The sequence below is a fragment of the Lepidochelys kempii genome, chromosome 12, assembly GCF_965140285.1.
Source record: "Lepidochelys kempii isolate rLepKem1 chromosome 12, rLepKem1.hap1, whole genome shotgun sequence".
Classification (NCBI taxonomy): domain Eukaryota; kingdom Metazoa; phylum Chordata; order Testudines; family Cheloniidae; genus Lepidochelys; species Lepidochelys kempii.
The window spans coordinates 33,516,098-33,532,046 of NC_136391.1; the positions used below are offsets into that span (position 1 = coordinate 33,516,098).

Sequence of the window (15,949 nt, forward strand, 5' to 3'; positions counted from 1 at the left end):
AATTCAGTCCACCTGGAAGAACAAGGCAAGCCGGTGGAAGGACTGGCAAGAAACCTAGGAACTGGGGCAGGGCTAAAAACTTGCTGTACTCTGGTTGAGATCTGAAATGCGGACAGTGGCCTGTGTAACCAAAGTATGTTCTCTGTTACAGCAAAGGAAAGGTGGTCCCACACGGTTAACCCTGCCGTCCAAATCCACAGTAAGTTAGTCTTGCTAATAGCAAAAATAGGCTTTGTCTTTCCTTTTTCAGACATGCTGCTGTACCACTGTCACAGGGTGCACGGGGAGAGATTGGCCCCAGTAGTTTTATCAGTCTAAAGGGCAGTCGTTCCACTGGGGATTCCCCAAGTAAGGGGGAACTTGCGCTTTCAGGTCTGTGCAGCAGTTTTTAATGCCACTACAAGTGCGGCTCAGATTGTCAGATACATATCTGCGCTAGATTTGGAATTTACAGGAGAATCTGGTGTGTGGATTTGAGGGCAGGATTTTACAGAAAACGTAAGCAAACTTCAGAAAGTCTGATTCTGGACTCTACATTTGAAAGTTTGAAACAGACAATCACAGTTGGCTGCAATGATGTACACCTTGATTAATGCCAGTGAAGTCAGTTAATTGAGTTGAGCAGAATTGGGACCTAGAACTTGAAATGGAATAGACTTTGGATCTGAGTAAATAACAGGTCTCGGGGGTAATCTGCATTTGCTCTGACAATGAATCCCACAGCTTCCATAATAATACACTTGCAAAGAAGATTTTGTTGTAATGTTCGACTCAGCTGGTTTCATTTTCCAAGGGTTTATGAGGCAATGCTGCCACAAGTGTTCAGCTCTTTGCCAAACAAGCAGCCATGCAGAGTGGTTCTTGTTTATCGCTATAAACATGCGGCACAATTGTGCAGCTCTTGCTGGCCAGCATATCAGTCAGGTTACTGCAGATGATTGCAGACTGAGTATTCTCCTGTTTGTCACACTGATATTTGCTTTCAGGATGCAGACCTGGCCCGGTTATTAAGCTCGGGATCCTTTGGAAATTTGGAAAACCTCAGCCTGGCCTTCACCAATGTAACGAGTGCCTGCGCTGAGCACCTCATCAAACTGCCTTCACTCAAGCAGCTGAACCTGTGGTCAACTCAGGTACGTGTTTTGCAGACAGAAGCACCGAGATGGAAGCAGTGCTGACAACCGGCAATTTCAGAATTAATGTCATTGTGAGAAGAATGTGAGTTCTGATGTGTGAAGAGGCCTCCTTAGAATGCATTTGCCTTTCTGCTGTTTTTATAGCTGGTTTATGATTTAGTCAATCATGTTTTCCTTATTTTAGAAGGCATATTGTCATCTCAGGGGGTAAGGACTGCAGTGAAAACCTCTGCAAATATTTTCAGACATTGACATTAATTTCCTTTGGTCACATCACACCACTTTAGTGATTGTTGCTTATCAACACTCGAATGCTCCACTCTGACTTCGTTGAAACAAAATTTTAGATCATAGATATCAGTGTGTTTGCTTCGGAAATGCTAGTGCTTTCATTCAATTAGGAAAGAGAAACAATTCCATGCCATTTATCTGACCAATCACAGCTCAGCAACAGTCGGTAGATAATGTTAAAACTACTTATAGTGAATCATCCATGAATCGTGATGAATCAAGCATTTAAAAAACAAGAACAGAGGAGGAAAAGAAATCAAATAATGAATAAATGTGAGGAAACTGCAATTAGCTGATGGTGATTTTGGTTAGCAGAATGAGGACAAATTCATTAAATAAATTACCCTACATTTAACAGTAAGGTTTTATTTTTCTTTACATGCCATGCTGGTTTTGGTCTCCCTGGTCCAATATTGAATAGAGTTTGTCCCTGCACTATTAGCACCTCATGGTAGAGCTCACCAGAAATAGTGCATTGATTCCCAATGTAGCGGTGCAAAATTTGTGAATCTTTTTCCTCAATATTTCACATGAACATTTTTGCCACTTTGTTCTACGGAGATTTGCAAACAACAAATGTCCCTTTTTTGTGCAAAATTGGACAAAATATCTCGCCAGAATGTTCAGACTTTTGATATGTGAATTCTGGAGATGCCTCTTGCTCAAAATGAGTTCATTTTTGTTGGACAAGGAGTCTGATCTCTTGCGCAAAAAAAAAAAAAAACCCACAAATTTTGGGGTGAAATAATCCTGTGGGGGGTGGTTGTTAAAGTTGAAACGTGTGGTCCCAAGTTTGGAGCCATGTTGTCTTTGATTTTGAATATCTTGTGCAACCTTGGTGTGCCCATCAACATAGAATTTAGAAACAGCAGAGATCAGAGCCGACAAGACCATTGCCCTACCGATACTACGTTGTTCCTGGCACCAAAGTAGCCAGTTAATGCTAATTGTGGTGTAATACAGTTAGGAACTGGGATGAGACTGCCATCGCCTATTTCATATAGCAAGGGTCCACAATGCGGTGCCCGCGGGTGCCATGGCAGCTGCTGGGGCATTTCTGTGCGCCCGCAGGACACGCCGCCGCCGAAAGGCCGCCGAGAAGCATCGCCGTTTCTCAGCGGCGGCACTTCTTGCCGCTGCTGCTTTTCGGTGGTGGGGTGTTAGGCGCCCGCCACAGTCTTCTGGGAATAGCAATATGCTATTCTCACAAGAAAGGTTGGGGACCACTGTCATGTAGACAGCGTGGGAACTCTCTAATATAAGGGGCACATTTTCAAAGGATTCAATCCAGTGAAGGAATGGCCTTGTAGATTGTAACTCAGGAGATCTGTTTTCAAATTGTGGCTCTACCAGAAACTTGTTTATGGCATTGAGCAGGTGGCTTAATTTCTCTGTTCCCCATCTGTGAAATGTGGATAATACTTCCTTCACCCTTCTCGTTCGTCATCTGAGATTGTAGTAAATCTTGTGGGATGGAGGGGAAGTGTTTGAAGTCTCCTATGCAGACCAAGCCCTGAATATTCCACATACCCAGCCAGGTTACTTGCAGAACAATATTTTACTTGTTTTTAATGGAGTTTGCTTGTGCCCTGCAGTTTGGAGATGCAGGTTTGCGGCTTCTCTCTGAACACCTCACCATGCTGCAAGTGCTCAACTTGTGTGAGACTCCCGTCACAGATGCTGGGCTGCTGGCACTGAGCTGTAAGTGACCCAAATACACTCGAGGGGGAATTCGTGTGGGTTCAAAGACAAGGATTTCTGTGCTGTGCAATGATTAGAGAGGGCAGTGGGTGTCCAGGTTTGGCGTTCCATTGGCACAAGTAGTAACAACTGGGATCTGGAACTCCCCAGCCTGCAGGCATAGGTGCTGGATTTGGTGTCCCTCATGGGACTCTCCCCCCAATAGTAATTCACCTCTACCTTATGCTCAGGTCCACTGGTCTTAGACCTGCACCGCTTCCTTAATACTCTCCATTGTGGGTATACCTCCGTTGATGGGAGTGTGATCTTATGGAGAGTCAGAGAGAGAAAGGCAAAGCCAAGGTGACATGTGGAGCTGCATTATAAATCAGTTGGGCAGCTCAGCCTCTCAGGAAGTGACCAATTTTATATTCCCCGCGCTATGTTTTGTGACTGTGGTTTTTGGGAGGGGAGACCCCAGCTTTAGTTTGTTAACATTAGAGGTAAATAAGAAAAGGAGGAACCTCTGAACTAGCCATTCAGGATCCCACACGTGCTGAGAGCTGCATGAGAGGGCTGGGGAATCGTAGATGCCAAGGTTTATAAAGGTCATACACACTGCATGTATAGCTGTGACGTAAATCAGCAGCTGTCTGACATCACAAGAGGTACCAGATGTGTCAATACCTGATGGCGTGGTGAATTCCCAAGCAGAAAAGTCTGGTCAACAATACACTGTAGCCCAAAATGAAATTAGATGGCATGGATTGATGACCATCTCTGTTTCTAGATCAGCATATTCTCCTGCACAGTATAAACACGCCCACAGTGCAGACTGATGTTATTCAAAATAACGCATAGGCAACCAGTGCTCTTGAGAATAAAAGCTGCAATTTGGGGCAGTGCTTAAATCCCTTTGAAGTCAATGAGACTTAAGCACATGCATTAAAGGCCCTTCCTGAACTGGGACCAATATGCCATTGCCCAGTTTTGAAGTTATATATTTTAATTTTCATAACTGTGCCTGTATAAACCACTCTGTCTATGCATTGCCCTATAGATAAAATGGAATTATTAAGTGGTAAGAGGTAGGCCAGCCCATAAATATCTCTGTGTGTTTTCTTTTTTTAGCCATGAAAAGCCTGTGTAGCTTAAATATGAACAGCACCAAACTTTCAGCAGACACCTATGAAGATCTCAAGGTATTTCAGTTTTTGAGATCCATTAGTAAAAGTCAACCAGTAGTCTGTGAATACTGACAGGGTCAGCCTGAAAATACTAAGACATTGTATAGCCTAGGCCAGTGTATCATGGAAGTGGTGTCCTGAGTCGTCTTCTGGTGTTGGGATAGGGATCTTTATATATTTTTGTCCTCATCGTTGGTAATTGGTTGGGGCAGCCTTTGGGGAGACCTTGTATTTTACCTCTTTGAAAAAAGAGATGTTCTGTAGTGCAGCAGTCATGGAGAAACGGATGATCTGGAAACTCCAGGAGAAGAGGTGGGCATTGCCTAAAGTCAGATGTCTGTGTGGAGCATCTAAACAGAGCATAACAAACCCAGGAAGGTTTAAGTCAGGAAAAGCACACTGTGTGGCCTAAAGCATGGGTTTTTTGGGGAAAAGTGATGGCAGAAGTAGTGTTGGGAGGTTTTGTGTTTGTCTCTCAGGGACACCCACATCTAGTCTGTTGAATGTACAAGTAAAAAGCTGGGATATGAAACTCCAGCTGGATTCTTTCTGGTTTATGTGCCATCAGAAATGCAATGTTCCTATTGCAGAATTTTTAATTGGGTCTATTACTGATGCACAAGCTAGAATTGATTCTAGTTTCCTCTCCCAGAGCTGCGTGTGCCCTCTGGTGCTACCAGGATTAAAAGGAGTAGCAATTTAATTAGGAGATCTGAGTCGGAATACATACAGAAAATTAGACTGTTTGGGCAAAAAGGTGCCATTGTTTTTTTTACTCAGATGTTTATCAGGGCAGAACTCCTCTTTAAACAGAGACCACCTGTGCACTGCCCCAAACACCAAGATTTGCCATGTTCAGAGTTTGTTGTCTGCATTCTCCCAGGGACTTCATAGACAGTGTGACATAATGCACTGGAGTGGAGCGGGGATAGGGAAGCAGCCATGGGTGGATTCAGACAAAGGCTGTGTGAAGCGTGATGGTTCTGGTTCTCATGACTTCACACGGACTTTTTCTTCGTTTCAGTTTTGAGTGAGTCACGTCCCTGGAGATTTGTAAAACCCATACACTCAAAATGAAACACCTCGTTCCACCGACTTTTGTGTCAAAATTTTAGATTGTCCCAGGTTCACTCAAAAAGGTCACAAACCTGGGCTGAGCTTTGAATTTGAGACAAATCTTGGAACCAGCTGAATTTAAACAGCTTTGAGGATTCATTGCAAATGTACATCCTAGTTCTTGCTTTGGAGACAGAGCTCACTTATAGACATGATCACAGGGCCATTATCCTATGGATTTTTCAGGGCTAGCTTTTCCAAACCTTAATGTGCATGTGCATCATAATTGTGCATGTAAAAATTTACATGCCACTGAACACTTGATTTGTACATGCAGTTAACACATTTGCACTTGCATCAGGTACTTGCTTGAGCAAATTGTCATTTACTTGTCACATGTACACATGGTCATGGTCACTGACTATTGGGCCCCAAAAGAAACAACACCCTCCTGAAATGTGGTCTATTAAAATAAATGAGTTAAAAGAATTTCTGGTCCCACCCCAGCTCCTGAGCTCTCCTGGCAGTTTCTGTGGCTTTACAGTCACATTTTCCTGTTTTGGTTCTGCTCTGCCCTGACACTGCGTGGCAAGAACCTCACAAGCAACACAAGAAAGTGATGATATGGGGCAAACAACAAAACCTGCATAAAGTGTTGCCAGTTGCACAAAATTAAGCAAGCTGAAATAACAGACACACCAATCATTTTCCCCTCTGATCCCTTTTACTTCCATTAATCTGAGGGGGCACTTCTAAAAGTAGTAGGGGAAAAAATACAGTGTGTGTGACTTTTCAAAGAGAGAGACCAGCTTTCCCTTAGGCACTTGGTTTTGTATCTGTTGGGAATCCGATTTCAAAGTGAGTCTATTTTTGATAAAAAACCTTTCCTCTCCACCCCACGCCTCTTTGTGAGGATTCAGCCCCCAAACCTTTAGAGCAATGATGACATTTCCTGTCAACCTCCCTCCGTCAGCGAACACACTTGCATGTACACAGACGCCCCCATACGTACTAGGCAGGCTGAACCAGACAATAAATAAACACCCACAACTGAAGTCATTGCCTAACTGAAAAATTATTTGCTGGCAGTGTCTGTAGTGTTCTAACTAGCTCTTATCAAAATATATGTGCACATAAATCTTAACACAGAGGTAATAATCACCTCTAGAAACTTCAACAACCCCCTAAGGCTCTAGTCTAAGTAAGTGTTTGTTTTTAGAGAATTTTACAATTGCAGTAAGAGACCATGGAAATGCAACTGACAAATAGCAACACAAAGAGCCTGAGTCTGATCTCACCTGCATCTGTAGAAATTGGGAGTAGCCCCAAGGAAGTTGATGGAATTACAGTTTAAGTGAGATCAGAATTAGAGTAAACATCCATTAACAATTTTTGGGATCTTTATAATAAATTGAAGGGGACGGAAATTAGGATACGAGAGACAGAGGGAGAAGTGTGTGATGCTGTGTATTTTATTATGCGACTACAGTAGTGTCAGCTGATTGCTTTTACAAATGTCATTTTAAGGTTTTACATACAGCAAGTTGTGTTAATCGGTTATAGCCAGAACTAAAGACCAGGGTCTGGTCCTTATCTTGCATCAGTATAATCCCATTGGCTTCAGTAGAGTTGCTCCTGATTCATATTGGTGTAACTGAGACCAGAACCAGGTCTCATATGTCTTTGAACTGGGTTTCTCGTTGTTTCTTAATTAAGGCCTCAATCCGTTACGCAGTTACACATGTGCTTAACTTTACAGGCAATAAGGCTCCTCACGTGCATAAATTAAGCTCGTGCTTAAGGGTTCACAGGATCAGGGCGTTTCTGGGGTGGCTGTTTGGTTTCGCTCATTGCACCTATCCTCATATTGTTCTGACAATACAGACTTGTGAGAACCTGCAATCTTATCATTAATTCTGATTTTTTTTTTCTTCTCCCTTTCAAAACAGGCTAAATTGCCCAACCTGAAGGAAGTGGATGTGCGCTACACCGAAGCCTGGTGAACTCTCTCTTTAGCTTCTGACAAGAAGAAAAAGATTTTAAAAACAAAACCAGAAAATAAAACAACTTTTGGCTAAGACCTGTAGAGCAGTGAGTTCTGGGACTACACTTCTAGCAGTTGTGGTTGTGAGATAGAGGAGTTGCTGTGTGTGGGGGGGAGGGTGAACTGAGCATGCCCAGACCCTGCCTAATTCTTTCAGCTTTGTAATTTCAAAATCAACATAATTTAAATTGGGGGGAAAAAAAAAGACTTTGTAGCAGCAAGAGGATTCTAAAGAGGAGGGAAAAAACCCATCCTTTGTGGATTTTATTTGCCTTTGTGTTTTATGCTGTGTGGAGGAAAAAAACAGAATACATCAATTTCTTATGGTTTTAATTGGGTTCCCTCAGCTGGAGTTCATCCATTAGGAACTCCTCCTCCTTCTTCACCGTTTTTGTTCCAGGAAGGCAGCCTACAAAACATCAAGAGAAGGGAAAAAAAAAAAAAACCAACCCACATGATTTGCACCTCTCCCTGGGTCCTTGCAATTGTTATGCAAAGTAATTTTGTTGTACATAAGATTTACATAATGCACCTATTTAAGAAAATGGTTCACAAATAACAGGTCTGGGACCTGTCTTTTATTTATGAATTGTTAATTCTTTTACTTTCTTTTTTTTTTTTTTGCATATAGTACTGTATTAACTAGTTTGCTATCTTGATTTTTTTGTTTTGTTTTTTTAAAGCCCTCCTTGAGGAATTGCCTGTTAGTAATGCATACCGTACTATAATCTCACTCTGTGTCAGAACACTCACCCCACTGCATTTTTGATTTTAAAATGCCTCTAACATCATGCAGTCAGAAGGAGAATATATATATAAAAAGAGGGGGTGAAGGGAGAGGCGCAGGGATTAATAAGACATAAATTTCATTCCTGAAAGACTGAAATCTTTCTCTGAGCCTTTTCAAGCCATATCAGGGTTAGGGCTTTGGGTGGGAGCAAGGAAACCCTGTCAGCCATTTTACCAATGATATATTTACAAAACTTGGTAAATTTCACAAGTCACTTCTGTCATATTCTGTTTACGTCCAATATTTCAAACAAAACTTCTCCTGCAATTTTCGTGCATTAGTTTTTATTTTCTTCGTGTCCCGCCCCCCACCTTTTTTCTTCTTTCCTTTCATCATGCACACATTGTTTTGCATGTTCCTCTTGGGAGAGTGAGAAATAACATTGTTGCTGATCTAATGGCTCTGCCCTGTCTGTACATGTGACCACTACTTTCCAAATCTCTCCGTCCCTCCCCTCCCCCCCCCAGAATTGCTTAAAAAATTATAAACAAAAATTGTGGTTTATTTTATAAATATGCTGTTGGCTTTTTTTCATAATGAGCCTTTGTTGTACAGAGCGGCTTGGTTTTTTTTTATTTTTTCTTTCAGTTTAGCACTGTTCTTTTATTCTTGAGCACCTCAAGATTTAACATACAGCCAATGTAATTTTTTTATATATAAATATATATAAATATATATATATATATAATCTTCAATGGAAGCCAGGCTTTTGTTGCGGGGGTGGTTTGTTTGGGGGGCTTTTTATTTTATGGGTTTTTTTTACTTTGTTGCTAGATAGATTACCCCTGCCCAAATAACTTACCCAAAAAAAAAAAAACAAAAAAAAAAAGAGAGAGAACAATTGGTTTAAGTCTTAACTCACTTAGTCTGCCAGATATTTTTTTTTCCTCCCTCAAATCCCAAACCTGTATAAGAACACAGCACGGGAAGAAAAGAATAAAAGAAAAGAAAAATTATGCCAACATTTTTCCTTAGCACTGTTGCTTTTACCAATGGTTTACTACTGTTCTGTAGCTGTGTACAAAGAGATGTGAAATAATTTCAGGCAAAAATAAACTGTAAGTGAATATCTTTTAGCTGCGTGCTTTGTGCTTTTTTTTATTAAAGCTCTCGCACTGGCTGGTGGCAGGGGAATATCTCTGATACTTTCAGGAGATGAAGAATGGGTCTTAGCAGACCTGAGTTCAGTGCCCTGCTCTGCCACAAATTTCTTTGCCTCAGCTCCCACTCTGGTAAGAAAACACCTGCTTTGTCTATATATAAATTGTAAGCTTTTTGAGGCGGGGCAGTTTCTTATTCTGTGTATGTGCAGCGCCTAACACAATGGAGCCTCGCTCTCGCTTTGGGCTTCTCAGCACTTCTGCAATGCGAACAACCATAATAAAGGTGATTGGCATCAATAGAAGAACCTAAGTAGATAGAACATAACCAGTAAGTCACACTGTGAGGTTAGAGCACTGTGCTGGAACTCAGGAGACTGGGCTTCTATTCCCAGCTCTGCCACTGGTTTGCTAGATGACCTTGGGCAAGTCACTTCACCACCCGTGTGCCTCAGTTTCCTCCTCTGTAAAATGGGGGTACTGATACTGACCTCTTTGCTAAAGCGCTTTGAGATCTACTGATGAAAAGTGCTAGATAAGAGCTATGCAGTGGTGATGTAGTTGTGTTGGTCCCAGGATATTATTACTTGGGCCAATAAAAGATATTACCTCACCCTCCTTGTCTCTCTATGTAAGAGCTAGGCATTATTATAAGAATTAGAGGCTGCACTTACATTGCTTTGTATTATTACTGGTCTTTGTATGGATTAGTCCTTTTGAAAGTCTGACCGCTCTGGAGACTGGGTGCAGCCCGGGAAGTAGTAGTACAAGATTTCCTCACCACCTCCAGTCTTAACCTAGCGGGGACCCCCTGTAGAGCTGAGAGGATAGTGAAGTCTCCACCCCTTTTCAGTCCTGGGCACCTCCAGTAGAACTGACTGTCTGCTGAAGCATTCCTAATACACACAATACTGTGGGCTGCTATCACAGGAGCAGCTGTATGGATGGATTTTTGACATGTGGGCACCACACTGAGAGTGCCAAATTCAATTCACATAGGGCACCAGACAGCTTTTGGATGGAAACAACTTTCAGCTATTACCAGCTTTGGTTGGCTTTGAATTGGTGACTTATGGGTGAAAGGCTCTGTAGCCACATGAGAGTTCCCTAAGCCAATCAGCCAGTCCCTATCCCAGCTTTGCTTCACACTCACTTACCTGGCAAATGGCTCCTGTGGGGCACTCAAAGCAGAGAGCCCTGGAAACACTGCGGCATTTCCAGATCCAGAGAGCTGCTGATAAAGGGACATAAGCTTCAGGAAAGCATTCAAATGGACTGCTGATCCTGTGGAGATTTGCCCATTGTCCCAGATAACCCACCACACGGTGTGCGGGCAGGATGCCAGCAAAGCATCCAACCATGGCCTCACAAAGGCAGTGCCACATCTAGACAGTTATCAAACCCTCCTTGCCTCTAGTGAAACCGGCTTCCCCGCATCCTCACTCTCACCTCGGCCAGTGCTTCCAAGTTCCTTCGGAGTCACTGCTCAGAAAGGCCTTAAGAGCCGGGTGTGCAAACCTATCTTTTTCTATAGCACAGCCTGTACGCAACTGAAGAAGAGTGTTTGCAGAATCGTCCCTCCCAACTGGGGAAGCACATGTACTGAAATGGAGAAATCGGACCTTCTCCTCTTCCCACTGAATAAATGGGAGCTTTGCCCTGGGCTCCATGGGCTCCACTCCGTGACCCAAGAGTGGCCAACCCTTCCATCCCCAAGCACCATGAAAAGGCCTTGTGTGGGCGGAGGGGAGGGGTTTGCAGAGGGGAAAGGACTCTGGGTTCATGCAGCTGTGGATGGGGAAGGGGCTGCGTGTTTGCAGCTTGGAGGGAAGGCTGGTCCGTGTATTTCCAGTGGGGAGATGGTGTCTACCGGGCCAGATGCGATGCGCTGGCGAGCCCTTGAGCTAGAGCTGTAGCCACAGCTGGGGTGGAGGTTCACGGGGGGACCCTGCTGGGCGACTCTGTGAAGCAGCATTTCAGAAAAGTTTCCCAAAGCCCTTTTGTCTCAAGGCAGCTGAAAGAGCAAACCCCCGTGGGGCGAGCAAAGCCAGGCTGCTGTGCGATGCATTTTATAGTCCTCACTGGAGATCTACTGGCTCTTATGGTGTCTCAGTGAAAGAGAGTGGTCCAGTCTAGCTGCCAGAACCTAGTCACCTGAGCACTGGATGGGAGCCAGGAACACTGGTGTTCTGATCCATGCTCTGACAAAGCCTTCCTGGGCGGCCTTGGGGCAGGCATCTCCTGTCACTATCCCCATGGACTGTGCCAGAATTAGACCCCACATTTCCTTCTGAGCCGCCGTTCTAGCTCTGAAATAATTGGTGGGTGAGTGTAATTCTCCGAGTACCTTCTCTCTCACACGGACGCCCCTGCCTTTGCCTCTCCATCTCCTGGGAGAGCCCCCATCCCAGACAGTGTCCCTTACTTACTCACGGGCTGGCCTGGCTTCACTGAGTCTCTCCGGGCTCCTTTACCCCAAGTCCCCAGAACCATCCTGCTGATGTAGACTCACTTCCTTCCTGAGGGAGAAGGTGGACCTGGCCGCTCAGCTTGGAGTGGGGAGAGGGATCCAGCAGGGGCTTGGCAGTGTCACTCCAGCCTCACTGCAGACAAGAGCCTAACCTGACTTACCTTCTGGCTGCCTAGGACGATTCTTCCTTCCTAGCAGTGACCCATAGCAGCTGCTCCCCAGTCCCAGTAGAAGTAGCCTGTCCCCAGAGTCCATGGGAATTAGTTTCCTAAGGGAGAAGAACAGCTGCAATTTCCCTCTGAAAGTTGGAATGCGGGTGGTTGGCAGGTTCTGGGCCTCGTTATTTTCATAGGATTTCACTAACTGGTCCCCACACTTCTTTCCTTGTTAGGCTAGAGGAGAGCCCCAAGCTGGTGGCCTTACCCAGGCTGCCCCTTCAACATGGCGCTAATGTGCAAAGCAGAATCTTACACAAGCTTCTGAATAAAGCGTTTGCTTTTCTAAAGGATGCCAAGCGCTGCTGGGCATGGCCGCTTGTCTCACAAAGCACCCGGGCGAGGGTGGCTTGGGTTTCAAACCGTGCACTTTATGTACTGTGAGAAAACCATTTGCTTATTAACAGCTCTAGCTTTTTGCTGATTTAGGAAGGCAGCACATACACTCAGATTTCAGCAACCTGAACTGCCTTGCTGGCACATTGAGAAGATGGAAATGTGGCCATCACATGCTGGAGCCTAAGGACTCGGGATAGTCATGGCGGTGTACTGCCATATAGGGTACCTGGGGGTCAACCTTTACCAGGGTGGTAATATTCATGAGTAGACAGAACAAAAGGCTGAGAATCCTGAGACCTGGGTTTTATATTCCAGCTGTGTGTGTGTGTGTGATTTTGAGCAAGTCACTTCTCCTTTATGTACCTCAGTTTTCCCCTCTGAATATGGGGATAAATGATTCTTTCCCCCCCCCTCTTTTTTTTTTTATAAAGCACTTTCAGATCAGTAATTGCTCATTCATGATTATTCATCTTTCCCCTAGGCTGGCAAGTAAAACAACAACCAAAAGAAGCTAGAATGATGACAAATGTGTAATTAAACAGGATATCTGTGGTCTCGCTAACTTTTCAGTAGTCATGTCTGTGCAAATTGCCTTTGGCATCCAACCAATGGCAACAGCAAAGAAACTGTCTTAGAACTTTCCAGTGATCAGACCAGGTTATTTATTGTCAGATCTGGCAAATAGTGGGAGGGTTGTGCAAATGGACTAATCAGAGCTGACATGGCACCCAGCTCTTACTGATGAGATTTCCGGCGGGTGTTAGCACTTCATTCTGCCTCCTTAAAATCCCCTCCGCAGTTTCAGTTGGATATGGTTGTGACATGATGTTCCATGTTCTTTATAGAAATATGCTTATGATATGAATTAGGTGTAACTAAGATATATTTTATGCAAGATGGCTCCTGTAAGATATCATTGGAAAGGTTATAATTTACTGAATGTGATTATCCAATTTGTACACATATCATTTCTGTAGCTGGAGTTAGGAATATTGACTATGTAATGATTACAACTGTGATTATACTTGGAGATGCCCCCCAGACCGTAAACAGTCAGCCTTGATGGGCCATTAGTAAAAACAATGAATTTTTGAAGATGCGGATCTCCCATCTTCCAGAAGTTCCTTCCTGTGAACATTGGAAATAAACCTGGTTTCATGATTGCTGTAACAGTGCAAGGGCAGGTGGGAACGTCACCTGGTACAGAGTACCAACTTGGACGCTGCTGGTACTTTTCCACTGGAAACAAAGGCTTCCCGCCTTATGTAAATTCAATTTAAGCCTGGGGACGGGGAGTAAGGCAAACAGGACTCCTCTCCATTGCCTTCCTGCCCAGGAAGAAAGACAGCTGAAAGTACCTGAAGAGACAAAGGAACTGAGTGGCGGGAAAGTCAAGGGCTGAGTCCAGACTAAGACTGAGAAGGTGAGAAGTCTAGTCAGTAAAGAGAAATAACTGGAACTCTAAGCTACAGAAACTCTGCAACTTGCCTAAAACAACATTGAGGGTAAGAAATTACATTTTGTAACCTGTTTCTTGAGTGTATTAAGCCTAGTTTGCGTGTTTTGTTTTATTTGCTCAGTAATCTGCTTTGTTCTGTTTGCTATCCTTTATACTCACTTAAAATTGACCTTTTATAGTTGTTAAACTTATTTCTTGTTTATAACATAACCCAATTTGTGCAATTCATATCGGGTTGGGGGGGGCAACAAGCTGTGCATATCTCTCTCTGCTGTGAGGGAGAGGGCTATTGTTATGAGCTCGCACTGTGCAGATCTTTCTATACAACACAAGACAGTATTATTTTGGGTTTACTCCCCAAAAGGGATGTGCACAAGTGCTGGGTGAATCCTCTCACACAGAGCTGACTTCAGTCTGTGTCTGCAGCTGGGTGTGGCCTTACCTGCATGCGTGTGCGTGCTATAGAAGACTTGAGAGCCTGGCACAGCTAGGACAGGGTGAGGAAACCCAGGCTGGTGGAACGGGCAGAACCAGTGGGACCCCAGCACATCAGGTGGCATCACGGATGTGTGTGTGTGGGGGGGTTCGATAAGTTTATGGAGGAGATGGTATGATAGGATAACATGATTTTGGCAATTAATTGATCTTTAATAATTCAGGTAAATAGGCCCAATGGCCTGTGATGGGATGTTAGATGGGGTGGGATCTGAGTTACTACAGAGAATTCTTTCCTGGGTATCTGGCTGGTGAATCTTGCCCACATGCTCAGGGTTCAGCTGATCGCCATATTTGGGGTCGGGAAGGAATTTTCCTCCAGGGCAGATTAGAAGAGGCCCTGGGGGTTTTTCGCCTTCCTCTTTAGCATGGGGCACGGGTCACTTGCTGGAGGATTCTCTGCACCTTGAAGTCTTTAAACCACGATTTGAGGACTTCAATAGCTCAGACATAGGTGAGAGGTTTATTGCAGGAGTGGGTGGGTGAGATTCTGTGGCCTGCATTGTGCAGGAGGTCAGACTAGATGATCATAATGGTCCCTTCTGACCTTAATATCTGAGTCTGTAACCCTTCACAATGATCCCTTTCTTCCCTCCCCTGTTGTTTGCTGAGGGGTGTGAGCTGTCTGGAAGCAGTCACGTTTCCCATCAGAGGGAACTATGGAAGCGTGCAGGGTTGGAGTCCAGAGCTTTGTCCAAGCTACAGAATCAGAGTGTTGCACTGGAACTGGTGGGATAGCACCATTGAAGTGCATCCTCAGTCGGCATCCTGCTGCAGGTGCACTTACCCCAAGGCCACTCAACAGAAGGGCTACGGTTGTACTGCCATCTGGGTACCTGTTCCACAGTTCCCAGTACAGCTACTTGACACGCTGGAGTGCAGGAACTGATGGGTGGTATTTTGGGAGCCCAGGGAGTCAAACTCCCATACAGCCCCGACAACCGCAGTCATTTCCACAGCATATTTCCCATCTCCAGGAGAAGCTGGAAGACCAGCACTCACGCCTGGCTCATCCAGCCAAATTTGTGCTCAAAGGCCTGAAAATTCAGCACCAATGAGCCAGCTCAGGCAGAGCACGTGAGGAGCCAGCGAAGAGCCAGACCTCAGCTTTGAGCTGCAAGACAGAGAGTGATTTCGATCCAGCTTCACTCCCCTTGCTAACAGGCTCCAAGAACTACCTGTCCTGGACCCCTACTGGGCAGAGTGCCAATTTTAGGTCAGGACCACAACAGCAGCTGAGGAGAACAGTTGTTCTTCTTTGAGTGATGGTCCCGATTGTATTGCACTGAGGGTTATGTGCCATGCACCCGGAGTTGTTCGTAAGACTTACCCCAATCTCCTTTGGACCCTGAGTGCCACGCCTGCCTGTGGGCTGGACAAGATGGAGCTATACAGCTGGGTGTCACCAGCACACCGAAACCACTTTAACCCGGAGCTCCCCCATAACCCTCCTGGCAGACTCTCCTACACCTTCAACAGAAGAGATCCCTGCAGCGTCCCACATGAGGGCTGGTTCCAGTGCTCACACTCCAATGGAAAATTTGTTCTGTAGCCAGGGACCTGCTATGCCTTTGGTCAGCTGTTCAGAGTGGGGCATGCCATCTCCTGGCCAATCCCTCGGGAGCTCATGCTGTACGGAGGAGGGAGCAGGAGTCATCTGTTGACATCTCCACAGGCCTCAGTAACA

General features: G+C 44.7%; 1 protein-coding gene across 7 annotated transcripts in view; it reads left to right on the forward strand.

Moving 5' to 3' along the window:
• Positions 1 to 9,260, forward strand: part of CMIP (c-Maf inducing protein) — a 170,783-nt gene extending 161,523 nt beyond the window's left edge. For 6 of the 7 annotated variants that reach the window (XM_073308041.2, XM_073308042.2, XM_073308043.2 and 3 more), the window contains 5 exons: positions 152 to 199; positions 987 to 1,133; positions 3,023 to 3,128; positions 4,239 to 4,309; positions 7,300 to 9,260. In XM_073308041.2, the coding sequence (XP_073164142.1) occupies positions 152 to 199; positions 987 to 1,133; positions 3,023 to 3,128; positions 4,239 to 4,309; positions 7,300 to 7,353 (426 nt within the window). In that variant the 3' untranslated portion in view covers positions 7,354 to 9,260. The remainder of the gene's footprint in view (positions 1 to 151; positions 200 to 986; positions 1,134 to 3,022; positions 3,129 to 4,238; positions 4,310 to 7,299) is intronic. The other variant, XM_073308044.2, reaches the window with a different exon arrangement.
• The last annotated feature ends 6,689 nt before the right edge of the window (positions 9,261 to 15,949 follow it).